Source organism: Peromyscus eremicus, chromosome 1 (assembly GCF_949786415.1).
Source record: "Peromyscus eremicus chromosome 1, PerEre_H2_v1, whole genome shotgun sequence".
In the NCBI taxonomy this organism is placed as follows: Eukaryota; Metazoa; Chordata; class Mammalia; order Rodentia; family Cricetidae; genus Peromyscus; species Peromyscus eremicus.
Window position 1 is genome coordinate 146,696,722 of NC_081416.1, and position 14,085 is coordinate 146,710,806.

Here is a 14,085-nt window from a genome sequence, read left to right on the forward strand (position 1 = left end):
CTGTGTGTTTGACTGAAAGATCCTGCCTTGATGCATAATGTGGGAGAGCAATTGAAGATGATTCCCCACATCAACCTCAGGTTTCCACATGCACAAGCACACTTGTACACACATACTCACAATGTGTACTTACACGTGCCAAAAAATGCATATACACATATGCATGAAAAAATGGAAAAAATTAAAGTTCAATGGAAGTATAGCTATGCTTCCAGCCACTAGGTTTACATACCTTTGCTGAAATTGCCAATGTGCAGGCAATACCCAAATCTCCACTTCCAACCACAGTAATTTTATTGTGTATTTTATTCTCATGATTTGTCCAGCCCCTTGAATTTATGTCTGAGACACCTAAAGGGGAGAAAGAAAAAAAAAGATCATCCTGAGAATTAAAAAGTAATATTAAAAAAAAAAAACTTTTCACATTTTATGAGCTTGGTGAGGTGGCATATATTTATAATCCCAGCACTCAAGAAGTTGAGGTAGGATTGCAAGTTCAAGACTAGCCTGAACCACACAGTATGACCTTGTTCCCCTGTCCCCCTCCCTCCAAAAAACTCTTTCTAGCATCTTCTTAAAAATAAAACAAACTTCAAAAGCTCGGACAGAGATTCTATAGATTAATTAAAAAACAAAACAAAAACAAAAAAACCAACCAACTTGCTGAACTAACGAGGACAAGGACAGGAGCCTGGAACTAAGCATGGCAGCTCACTCCTGCAAGGCTGGCAACCAGGAGACCGAGGCAGTGCCTGGGTCACACAGTGACACCTAGGGAGCAGGAGATGTAAGAGGGGGAGGCCGGGCACTTCTGTGCATGCCTGTAATCCCAGCAACTGTGAGGAGGCAGAAAGGTCAGGAGTTCAGGGTGATCTTCAGCTATACAGTGTTTGAGGCCAGTCAGAATTACCTGAGATCCGGACTCAGACTAAAACATTGCACTCCCCCGCCCCAAGAAAAACAGTGTCTTATATTGAATGTTGTTTTACATAGAGGTTCTCCTTTTTAAAGACAGTATTATAAACATTTAAAACTTTTTATTTGGGGCTGGAGAGATGGCTCAGTGGTTAAGAGAACAGGTTGCTCTCCCAGAAGACCTGGATTCAATTCCCAGCACCCACATGGCAGCTCACAATTTTCTATAATTCTAGTTCCAGGGGATGCAACACCCTCACACAGAAATACATGCAAGCAAAACACCAATGCACATAAAAAATAAAAAGGAATCATTAAAAAAAGAGTGGGAGAGTACAAGGGAAGGGTTCAGGGTGAACAGGATAGAAATATATTGTGCACATGTATGGAAATGTCATCCTGAAACCTACTATTACACATAATTGTTATATGCTAGTAAAAGACTGAGGAAGACACTCAACATTGACCTTGGACCCCAACATTCACAAAAATCCTACTGAAAATTTCTAGGCATGAATATTTGGTTTTATCCCCAATAAGAAACTCAGACTTATACACTTCTGGTCCCATATACTGAATAAGCCAAAAAGCTACAGAAACATGTAATGATAAAGGTTTGGATACTTAATTTATGAGGGGCTCTGAACAAAGCAAGAACTATTTTATCCATCTATGTAAGAGTGACATTTTTACATTTTAACAAACCTTAATTGGAACTATATGGCAACCTTATGACTGATGTAGAGGAATTTTTATTAAACATATATATATATATATATATACATACACACACACACACACACACACACACATACACCTACACATTCATATACTTATTTACTGAATTTAAGTAGCAAAGAGTGTGGAACACTAGTGAGAAATTCTAACTTCTCAACTGTTAAGGTGATCTGACTTAGAATACAAACCTTCTGTGATTTTTGCAATATAGGCTAGCAAGTCAACCTGCTGCGCTTCATTGGATGATGGCACCGAATAAAGAGGAAGTTCCTCTTGAAACTTGGCAATCATTTCTTTGATTAATCCAACAATGACAGATTTAGGCTGAAGAATACAGGCAAAGGGAAAAGTTACACACCATTTTTTCTAAAGAACACTAGTTTGATACTGTCAGTCAGTCAAGGTGACCCTTGAACAATGTGCAGTTGAAAACTTACATTACTGACTCCCCCAGACTTCCTACTGAGAGCCTGTTCTTCATCTTCAGTATAATCCCTGCCTGTTTCCTTTCTTCATCAGTGCTGGGAACTGAACTCTCAGCCTTGTGTGCACTAGGCAAGTACTTTACACCGAGTTACACGCTCAGCCTTGGAGACCATACCAATTAACAAAAATAACACATGCTTTGTATGCTATATCTGCTATATAGTGAAAAACGCATGGCAGACATTCCATGTCATCTTTTAGTATTACACAGAATTTTAAATAATCAGAGAACCATGAGAAACCTCACATGATGGAAACAGAAGGAAACCTCAATGGTATAATACTCCACATGGTACAGCTCACTTTATGCAGTTTTAATACTGTATGTTTGTCACATTGTTGTTACATGTAATGATACCATGCGTGATTTATTTATTTATTGATTGATTGATTGATTTTTTTGGTTTTTCGAGACAGGGTTTCTCTGTGTAGCCCTGGCTGTCCTGGAACTCACTCTGTAGACCAGGCTAGCCTTGAACTCACAGAGATCTGCCTGTCTGCCTGTATCTGCCTCCCAAGTGCTGGTATCAAAGGTGTGCACCACCACAACCATGTGCGATCTTTGAGCATCAGAGTACATTTGTGTGGATGAACACATACAAGCTTTTTTTTTTTTTTTTTTTTTTTTTTTTTTTTGGTTTTTCAAGAGAGGGTTTCTCTGTGTAGTTTTGGTGCCTGTCCTGGATCTCGCTTTGTAGACCAGGCTGGCCTCAGACTCACAGAGATCTGCCTGGCTCTGCCTCCCAAGTGCTGGGATTAAAGGTATGAGCCACCACTGCCCGGCTACATACAAGCTTTTTATTTTTTAGGGTTTTGTGTTTTATTTTGGAGGAGTTCTGAGTCTACTATTTGTTTCTAAGGTCTTGAACTTTGTAGTCCAGGATGGCTTAGAACTTGCTGTGTATAGCTCAGGCTGGCTCAAACCTCTAATTGTGGTGCGTCAGTCTCCTTGGTGCTAGAATTGTAAGTGTTAACTACACTTGGCTCTCTAAGTTTGATAGATTTTAACTTTTTATAACAGATTGATGTAGACTTTCTGGTAGCAATAGTTAAATACATTGCCTTTTTATTTTACACATTTATGATTTAACCTTTTCTTCAAACCCACGTTGTCAAAGGTGAACTATATTCACTTATGTTTTCATGTTTCTAAACCACCACACAAAATTCCTTTAACTATTTTAATATATATTTTTTTTTTTTTGGTTTTGGTTTTGGTTTTTTGAGACAGGGTTTCTCTATGTAGCCTTGGCTGTCCTGAAACTAGCTCTGTAGACCAGGAACTCACAGAGACCCATCTGCCTCTGCCTCCTGAGTGCTGGGATTAGAGGCATGAAATACCACTGCCTGGCTTGTTTTAACATTCTTAACTGAAAAGTACAAACAAATTCTATCATACAGTAAGTAGCTTCCCTTGAGAACTCATGGAAAATATTCTACCTGTACAATACAAGGAGGAAAATGCTAAACCAACATCTTCCAAATGTAGGAAAACAGGATAAACACACTTTGTAGCAGAATACACAGGGTTAAAACTTTTAATTTTGAAGTCACTTCAGATTAATAGAGAAGCTGCAAAAATAGCATATATCTGCCATCCAGGCTGGTAAACAACATTCTATCCCTATGTCTATTTCCTAAAGCATGTAAAAACAAACTATAGACAGAAGTCCTTTATCTCTAAAACTTTTACTGTGTGTTTCCTTACAAAAGAAGGAAAGGCTGGAGAGATGGCTCAGAAGTTAGAGCACTGGCTACTCTTGCAGAGGACTGGGGTTTATCCAACTGCCTATAACTCCAGTTCCAGGGGATCTGATGCCTAGTTCTGGCTTCCATGGGCATCAGGTACACATGTGATTCACATACATATATTCAGGTAAACATTAATGTACATAAAAGAAATCCTTTTTAAATGATTTATTTTGTTTTTATTTTATGTGCATTGGTGTTTTGCTTTCATGTATGTTTGTGTTAAGGGTGTCGGATGCCCTTGAACTGGAGTTTTAGGCAGTTGTGAGCTGCCATGTGGGTGCTGGGAATTTAACCGGGATCCTTTGGAAGAGCAGCCAGTGCTTTTAACCACTCAGTCATTTCTCCTGCCCTCATAAATCTTAAAGAGAAGATCCTGAAACAGGGCACAGATATCAAAATATATTTTGAAGATAGCTTTAAAAAAATGGTAACGTAGGTAATTCAAAAAAGAAGAAACAGGGCTGAGGAGAAGGCTCAGTAAATAAGGTGCCTGCAATGCAAGAATGGGGACCTGAGTTCAGATCCCTAGCAACTATTGAAAAGCTAATGTGACAGTGTGTGGATCCTAGAGAAGGAGGATCCCGAGAGCTTGATGGCAGGCTTGTCTAGCCAATCAGAAAACTCTGGGTTCAGTGTGAGACACTGTCTCAAAACAAACAAACAAACAAATGAACAAAGAAGGGTCAGTGCAATGGCTAAGCAGGTAAAGGTGCTTGCTGCTGAGCTTGACAACCTGAGTCTGATCTTTGGAGCTCACATGATAAAAAACTGAGTTCCATAAATTGTCCTCTGACTTCCACACACATGCCATGTCACATATGCATGCATATGCACACACACAAACACATGCAATAATGCATAAAATTAATTTTTTTTTTTTAAGTAACTGAATGCCAGGCTGGAGTGTAATGAGCAACGCCTGAGGTTCAACCCTTAGCACTGAAAAACGAAAACCTTCACGAGGCCTGGAGTGCAGAACCATAATCACAACTGTTTCAGAGAGTGAGGCAGAAGGGTCACAGTTCAAGGCCTGGCCAAGGCCAACGCGGACAAAACCTAGGTTCCTCTCTCTCTCTTATACACACACACACACACACACACACACACACACACACACACACAATCAGTTAAACAAAGCACATTACAGATCACATAGAGTGTGATGAACTTACACAAAGTTAAAAAGCAGGTAAAATTACACATATCTATATATAGCATAAGAATAATTAATAGGCAGGAACTAGGAAATAGAGTTCTAGTATTTTACTAATAGCTTTTTGTGTACCCCCTCAAGCGGCAAATGATAATGAAACAGGGAACAACATTGGCTGGCTCCCAGACCTGGAGAAGGCAGCTGTATAGGCTGATGTCATCAGTGTTTTGGGAACTTCAAAGACTTCAAGAGAGCTCAATTTCAAGCTATTTCTAAAGTTCACATGAAGAATGTAATTGAAAGATTATCCCAGTGTGGTGGTGCACGCCTTCGATCCCAGCACTTGGGAGGCAGAAGCAGCAGATCTCTGAGTTCGAGGTCAGCCTACATGATAGACCCTGACTCAAAAACAAAACAATAAATAAATAAGGAAGGAAGGAAGGAAGATGCAGTATGTTTACTTGTACTACCAAGATCAAAGATAAACATTCAGAAAACAAAACTTAAAGAAAATCCAATTTGATCTTACATGGCTCCAGTTTTGGAGGTAGGGCAAGTATATTCTGCCTTTGGCATCCACATGTTTTCCAACTGAGATTTCCATGTTTGCAGTTGGCTTCAAGAAGCAAATGGGTGGAGCAAAAGGGTGAGAATCCAAAATCCAGAAGCGAATAGGTATGTTGTATGTATTACCTATTTGAGACAAATAAACAATCGTGACACATATGTAGGCATGTATAATGCAGCTAGATGGGATTTTAGGAATAGGTAGATAGGCACAGCGGTCAGAGCTTATAATTCTACCTAATGATGCTGAGGTAGGAGGATTGTAAGTTCGAAGCCAGTCTAGACATCAAGACCCTACCTCAAAATAAAAAAGGGGCTGAGATGTAGTTCAGCAGTAGAGGCTTTGCCCAGTGTGTGTGAGGCCCTGGGTTCAGCTCTAAGTACTGAAATAAAAGGAAGAAAAGGTCGCCAAGCTTGTACACAAAGGACGAATGTAAACCATCCTGCTTTTCATTTTCTCTGCACTGGGCAGAGGGTCTGACCACAGCACCAGCATACCACAGTGAGACTGACAATGGCCAGCTTCTCAGTTCAGAAGCGACTGACAGGATGTGCTGTACCATAAGCTTGGGACACAGAATCTTTTCTGTGCAGTTTCCTTTGCTCACCCCAGGCTTCTCTACTGTAGCTTCTCTAGTTTTGTATTTATTCTACATGGAAATTATTTACTTTTCCCCAGCCTGCTTCTCTACTCCAGCGTAAATATCTACTGTGGACTCTCTCTCATTCCTTTCTACATCCCCAGCATCAGGTATTATGCCTAATATATTAGCTGCTATTAAATCTGTCATATAAATAAGAATGGACAAACAAATGAAAAAGAATAAATGAACCAACTGTAGTCAGATACTTGCTCTCAAGCAGCTCAATAATTACAGGTACTATGAACCATAAACTGAGCTAGATACACGGAACTTAGAAGAGAAGCTAAGTCACCTTTTCTTAGTGACCCTTAAATCCTAACGTATGTCAGCCTGACTCCATGAAACTGAAACCGTGCAGGTTCCTGGAGCTTAGAGTGGGGTAGGGCCAAAATGCTCTGCATTTGCAACAGCCCAACAGACCCACACCCCAAAAATGAGAGTGGGGTAGGGTTCTGAACAACTCCCCCGCCACAAACACAAATGGTCCACTAACTTTTAGTAGCACTATTCTTTAGAAGTGCTCCATATTCTTTTCAGAAAAAGAAGCAGGCTTATGGTAACAGGTCAAAGATGAGTCAATGGGTCTAACCAGTTGCCTGGTGTGTGAGGCCCTGGGTTCAATCGCCAGCACTGCAATTATGTTAGCTCGGGATTGATTAAGGCCACGTGAAAACAAGAGACTGACCTAAACAGAGGCGACTGTCCTTTGCCTAGAACAATAAAGGAAGGACTGTGCCCAGGCACAGGCGGCTTGAAAAGGGAACTTTTAGGGAAGACATTTTTATTGGTAGACTTGTTCTTTGTAGTCTCAGGGCCAAGTAACGCCAGTGGATGTTGTTCTCACATCCTGACCTTGTCAGTCCTGCTCCTGGCTGCCTGCAGGCAGGTGCTCTTACCTCTACCTGAGAGTTTCTCAACTCTTCTGAGGCTCTTTGTTTAACCCTTCACAACAAAATAAACCACTCTGGAGGAAGACAGAGGTAAGAAGGAACCTGACTGCATGCTCTTTCGATTTTAATCACGTAGGTCATACCTTCCAAGAATTGGTGTCTGCCTTGGTTGCCACAAAACCCAAAGCTAAATCCAATGTAAGTGAAAACTAAACTTTGACTAGACATCTAAAAATACACTTCATCTATTTTATATGTAACACTTATTCCTGCTTCACAGTCTAACTATGTCTTACACTCTATTGAGAACACTCCTCTCAGAACCAGGATGCCTACTTCTACATATTAACCATGTGATTTTACCCAAGTTACTTAACTTCTTTCTGCCTCAATCCTTTCCTCTATAAAATGAGAGTAATATTTGTTCTTATTTCATAGCATTGTTGGGATGAAATCCATGTATATAAAATGTCTGTTACAGTACCTGACATGGCAAACACTATGAGTTGGACTTTTAAACCTACTTGGAAGTAAGTCGAATGTAAATAGTTCTCTTATAAATAGTTCTCTTATTATAATCTTTTTCTCACTATGGAAACCCTCTTTCAACTGAAAGCTACTTTTCTCATCTTGCTTCCTCCCCACTAAGCACAATACTCAGCCATAACTATGTATTTTATAAACACGGAAAACGGTATATCTCTCACGATTCAGATGCAACGCAACAGGGTCTAGACATTTCTTTAAAGCTTCCCTTACCATGCTGATATGCAACCAGGACTGCAATTAGCACATTATAGACATGTTAAAACCTGGCAATGTACTGATTTTATATTGGCCTTTCTCAGAACCATCCCCTGTGGCTTTTACCTAAGTAATTACAATGTGGGTATGGGCATACTCCTATCTACTGGTCCATAGAAAAATCCGATGATTACAAAACCATGTGATCACAGACTACAAAGGGACCAACAAGTATAAAGATACACCATCATACTCTTCCAACGGTGACATAGCTGAAGTAGGGTTTTCCAAGTGCAATAACTAGTCATGAAATGTGTAAAGCCCTAGGTTTGAATTCTACTATTGGAGAAGGGGAATTTTGCAAACAGCTATTCTGATGAAGACTTGTCATAAAGATCAATGGCCTAACCACAAGACTATAGGAAAGGTGGAGTATCAATGAACTCCACAACAATGATGGTATTAAGATAACCCCTTCTTGGGGCTGGGGTATGGAATGTAGCACAGTAGTAGAGGGCTCGCACATGAGATGTTTAGGATTTAAAAACCAGTTTTGTGAGGGGCTACCACAATACCTAGAAACTGTGATTATTAAAATGATAAAACTGAAATCAGCAGAGTATTAAGAATTATCCTCTTGCCTCAAAACCAATGACCTGAATCCGTTTCCTTCCCCACCTTCTCTTTCCTCATTCCCTTCCCTTTCTTCTTAATGTCTAACGAAGGAAAGCAGAGAACACAAGTAATGACTCACAGGTGTGAGTGAAGTTCCGCCAGTCAGAAATCTGGCTGAGATCCCGGCAGGAGAGAGGTAAGGAAAGCAAAGACAGGTGAGCTCTGTCTGTCCTGCCTCCCACTCTGCAGCCTCTGCAGCACCCAGGGCCAAGGCTTTGTCTTCAATCACAGGCAGAAAAAGCCTCTGCACACTTATAGGAGGTCACCACTGGCTGGGGAGACAGGAAGTAGGGAGGCTTGCTATGGTCTAGGAATTAACACAGGGAAATGCCTGATATTTAAAGAAGTCTTCCAAAACCTCACTGTCCATTGCTGAACCCCTTCTTAAGAGACTTTTTTTCTATTTGATTGCATCTCTCAAAACCTTCTTCTCAGTGTACTGACTCTTTCTATCGAGTTCATTTATTCCTATGCCTTCTAGTCAGTAATCAAGTAAATTAAATCAGGAGAAACACTTCCTGAGGATTTCTAGTAAGCATTAGTTACTGTGCATTAGTCCCTCCAGCTGGTACTCTTTCTGGGCTGATCTGCACTGTGAACGAATGACATTTTGTTTTGTTGGAGATGGGGCCTTCAACTCTTCTGTCTCAGCACCCTAAGTTCAGGATTACAAATGTACTACTTCACACACAGCAACAACAAATGCTGAATGGTGGAATTGTGGGCACTGCTTCAGGAACTATTTTGATTTTTGTTTTGTTTTGTTTGGTTTGGTTTGTTTTTTTTGAGACAGGGTTTCTCTGTGTAGTTTTGGTGCCTGTCCTGGATCTCGCTCTGTAGGCCAGGCTGGCCTCGAACTCACAGAGATCTGCTTGGCTCTGCCTCTCGAATGCTGGGATTAAAGGTGTGCGCCACTGCCGACCAGCCAGGAACTATTTTGAAAATAGAGCTTTGCTGGTGTTTTTCAAATGATACTGTATAATCCATCTTCTACTATACCAAAGGTTACATTGTTGAACATAACAGTAAATAGGGAACAGTTGAGTATAGAGACTGTTAATGATTTTATTCTTTCTTTTTGAGCAAACTCTTACTATCTCAACCTGTCACTGAACTCTAAAATGTCTATTAATGTAACGCAACACTAGTGGTGTTCAGCCAGTCACGTGATCAGGCTGAGCTTCCTTTTTACCTACAGAACAGGTAGAGTGCCACATCACAGAAAGCAGAGGGACAAGCACAGATATCAGCAGGAAAACACAGGACTCTGATGTTCCATTACCGAGAGCAAGGCCCCCTCTCTCCCCAGTGCATGTCTCTATTTGTCAGGCTCTCTTCTATCCTCAGACCCCACCAGCCTAGTGGACACTATTCAACAAGTGTTTGTTAAACAGAATTAACATTAATTTAGGCCTTCCTTGATTATATATAGGATCCTGCCAGATCTGGTAAGGTCCTGAACAAACTCAGGTGTATGTAAAAACAGAGTGGTGTGCATCAAAGAATTAAATTCTTATTAAGTAAGCTGCTCCTGTAGAGAAGTCCCACATTCTCTCAGCTTCTGTACTTACCCTGATACATCACAGGAATAGTACCAGTGAAATTCAGCAGGTCTTTTTGGGAAGTATCTTTGAAAACTAGAAGAAAGAAAAGTTCCAAAACATCAGTGAGGAGTAGAGAGAACAGTAATCAAAGTGTGTGACTGCACACAGAGAAATGCCCAAAACAAACAAACAAACAAACAAATAAATAAGAAAGAGGACACTGAAATCCAAGTTCGAAGCCCACCTTCCCCTCTTAAGAGGCATGTAACTTGCCAGACATGGTGTCCTACACTTGTCACCCCGGCACTTGAGAGGTAGAGGCAGGACTATCATGAGCTCAAAGCCAGTTGGTGCTCTATAATGAGTACCAGTCCAGCCAGGGGTACATTATCAATCCTGTCTCAAAAGGGCTGGAGTGTAGTTCAGTTGGCAGAATATCTAGCTAGTATGCATGAAGCCCTGGCTTCAACCTCCATCACCAAAGAAAACAGGGAGTGGAGGTACCTGCCTGTACTGCTAACACTCAGGAGATGGAGGATGGGGATCAGAAGTTCAAGGCTATCCCTGGCTACATGGCAAGTTCTGAGATTAAAAAAGAAAAGACACACACACACACACACACACACACACACACAAAAAAAAAAAAAAATTTAAAAAAATTAAAAAAATTTAAAAAAAGATACATAATTTGGAAGCTCTTTAGACCAAATATTTAGTAATCCGAATAATGCAAGAAGGGCTAGAGGATGCTACTCATACCGTAGGTGTCCATGGAATATCTGAAGTGTGGGAAAAACGCGTTCACGTTCTTCAGCTCTTCTACAGTCAGGTCCCTGAACTTGTACTGAAATGAGAGGAATGAGCATGGAATAAAAACAAAGCTGTGAACAAGACTAATACCTGTTGTATGCCAGGCCCCAGCAGGACTTTACCATTACAGGTGTCACCAGTATCCTATTCATTACTAACTCATTACTAATCAGCATCTCACTCTATAGTTCAGGCTGGCCTCAAGCTGGCCACCTCTCTGTCTCAGCCACCCAAATGCTAGGAATATAAGTGTGCATCACCAAGTCTTTCTGATCTACTCTTTTAAACCATGGTGCCAACTAGAGTTTATAACTGCTCTACTTTATAAAATACAATGAAATCTAGAGAATCCATGCAATTTGCTAAGTCAGATACCAAGTAAAGTAGTAAACCCAAGCTTAACTCCAAGCCTTGATTAGTTAAATCTAAATGCCTCCAAATAACCTGGAAAGCCTAAGGGACAACACAGGATGTGAACAGTTCATCACTATTGAACATCCACTTAAAAAAACAAAAAACTTAATTTTAATTTATTTATTTAATGTAGTTCTATATGTGTGGGCAGACACGTGGATGGCAGAGGACAACTTTGGGAAGTTGGTTCTTTCCTGCCACCATTTGGGACCAAACTCAAAGTTGTCACACTTGATGGCAGGTGTCTAACCAGCCCGTTGGTCCCTAACTCTCTTCTGAATGCCTCCTTCGCTAGAGAGACACCTGGACTTCACCTTCCACCTTTAGTCCTGTATCCTGGGTTTCAAAGGGAAAATAAATACAAGCAAGAGTTTGCTACCAGCAGGTGAACCGCCTCTTCCTGCCTTTCTTCGTGGCCCTGCAGACAACATGTAACTTCTTTCAACTTATTTTCTTCCCTGCAAAGAGAAATAATACCCCCACTCCCTAGACTTGATGAGGATTAAAGGAGGAGGGAAATCTACCATTCTACTGGAAACAGAATCAAGATACTTGGAAATAACTTCAGAAGGTACGAAAGTAACGTTGAAAACTTAACACTGGAAAAACATAAAATGGGAAGCTGTTTTAAATGGGAAGATATCCTGTCTTTGTGGATCTGAAAACATCAAGATAGTAATATTGCGGCCGGGCGGTGGTGGCGCACGCCTTTAATCCCAGCACTCGGGAGGCAGAGCCAGGCGGATCTCTGTGAGTTCGAGGCCAGCCTGGGCTACCAAGTGAGTCCCAGGAAAGGCGCAAAGCTACACAGAGAAACCCTGTCTCGAAAAACCAAAAAAAAAAAAAAAAAAGATAGTAATATTGCCCAAAAGATGCAGCAAAATCCCTTAGTGAAACTTCAAATGAATTTTTTGTTTGTCTCACACACACACACACACACACACACCGCCCCAAGGCAGGGTTTCTCTGTGTAACAGCTCTGGTTGTCTGAAACTCACTCTGTAGATTAGGCTGGCCTTGAACTCACAGAGATCCACCTGCCTCTGCTTCCCGAGGGCTGGGATTAAAGGCCTGCACCACCACTGCCCAGCCAACTGAGTTTTTAAATAAAAGTCTAAAACTTGGGCTGGGGAGGTATTTGAATGATAAAGCATTTGCTTAGGATCTCCAGGAGGCCTGGTTTCTGTCTGCAGCACACACATATCTCAACACCAAACTGCAATTGACATGGAAATTCATGAGTCTTAGAACAGCCAAAATAATCTTGAAAATGAACAAAAAAGGTTGGAGGACTCACAGCATACTCAAGATACAAACCATAATCAAAATGAGACAACAGCAGCCGGGCGGTGGTGGCTCACGCCTTTGATCCCAGCCCTCAGGAGGCAGAGCCAGGTGGATCTCTGAAAGTTCTCAAGGCCAGCCTGGTCTACAGATCGAGTTCCAGGACAGGCACCAAAACTACACAGAGAAACACTCTCTCTCTCTCTCTCTCTCTCTCTCTCTCTCCCTCCCTCCCTTGGAAGGAAGGAAGGAAGGAAGGAAGGAAGGAAGGAAGGAAGAGAGGGAGGGAGGGAGGGAGGGAGGGAGGGAGGGAAGGAGGGAAATAAATAAAGAAAGAAAGAAAGAAAGAAAGAAAGAAAGAAAGAAAGAAAGAAAGAAAAAAGAAAAGGACAACAATAAGTGCTGGAGGGGATGGAGGGAATCAGAATGCCCCCATACCTATCTGCACTGCTTTGGGGAGATGAGAAAGCTGCATTGGAAAACAGAGCTGCTTAAAGATTAAACAAGCTAGGTGTGGTGGCGTATGCCTTTGATCCCAGCATTTGGGAGGCAGAGGCAGGAGGATCATGGTGAGTTTGAGGCCAGCCTAGTTCACACAAAGGGTTCCAGGACAGCCTGGGCTACATAATGAGACCCATAAAAAAAAAAAAAAAAAAAAAAAAAAAAAGGTATGCAGGCTGGTGGTTAAGAGTACTTGACACTCTTCCAGAGGACCTAGGGTTCAACTCCCAACACCCACTCTAGATATCTCAAAACCTCCTATAACTTCACCTCCAGGGGTTCTGACATCCTCTTTTGGCCTCCATGGTCACCACACACAGCAAGTAGTATACACATGCACACACATACACATAAGCATAAATAAAAATAAACCTTTTAAAAAAAGGAATGTTGGGCTGGAGAGATGGCTCAGAGGTTAAAAGCACTGGTTGCTCTTCCAGAGGTCCTGAGTTCAATTCCCAGCAACCACATGGTGGCTCACAACCATCTAAAATTTGATCTTGTGCCCTCTTCTGGCATGCAGGCATATATGTAGGCACACTGTATACGTAATAAATAAATCTTTAAAAAAAAAAAAAAAAAAAAGGAATGTTGCAGCTAAGGACATAGTGATAGAGTGCCTGCCAAGTATGCATAAAGCCTTATGTTCAAGCCCTAGTAACACACACACATGCATGCACGCTGGCTACATTGGCAACATCTAAAAATTAATAACATTCACATTAAATATGTTTTAAGGTGATTCATTAGGGAATAGAACACAGTAATTAGGGAACCAGACGTTTTTTGAAATATATAAACTACATAACATCCCTGTTAAAAAACACTGGATTGTTTCTGATACTTCGTTTTTATAAATAAGTCTGCTATACACATTCCTGCCCTAGGGTATGGTGTACACACTCCTAAAAGGGAGACAGGCAGCGTAGTGATCCTACTTTTCTTCCTTTGTTCTTTTTCTTCTCTGT

General features: G+C 41.1%; 1 protein-coding gene across 3 annotated transcripts in view; it reads right to left on the reverse strand.

Moving 5' to 3' along the window:
• The window catches only part of Uevld (UEV and lactate/malate dehyrogenase domains), a 41,696-nt gene that overhangs the window by 19,093 nt on the left and 8,518 nt on the right, over positions 1 to 14,085 (reverse strand). For all 3 annotated transcript variants that reach the window (XM_059274111.1, XM_059274106.1, XM_059274120.1), the window contains exons 2-6: positions 10,868 to 10,952; positions 10,136 to 10,201; positions 5,574 to 5,737; positions 1,842 to 1,977; positions 233 to 351 (exon numbers count right to left, since the gene is read on the reverse strand). In XM_059274111.1, the coding sequence (XP_059130094.1) occupies positions 233 to 351; positions 1,842 to 1,977; positions 5,574 to 5,737; positions 10,136 to 10,201; positions 10,868 to 10,880 (498 nt within the window). In that variant the 5' untranslated portion in view covers positions 10,881 to 10,952. The remainder of the gene's footprint in view (positions 1 to 232; positions 352 to 1,841; positions 1,978 to 5,573; positions 5,738 to 10,135; positions 10,202 to 10,867; positions 10,953 to 14,085) is intronic.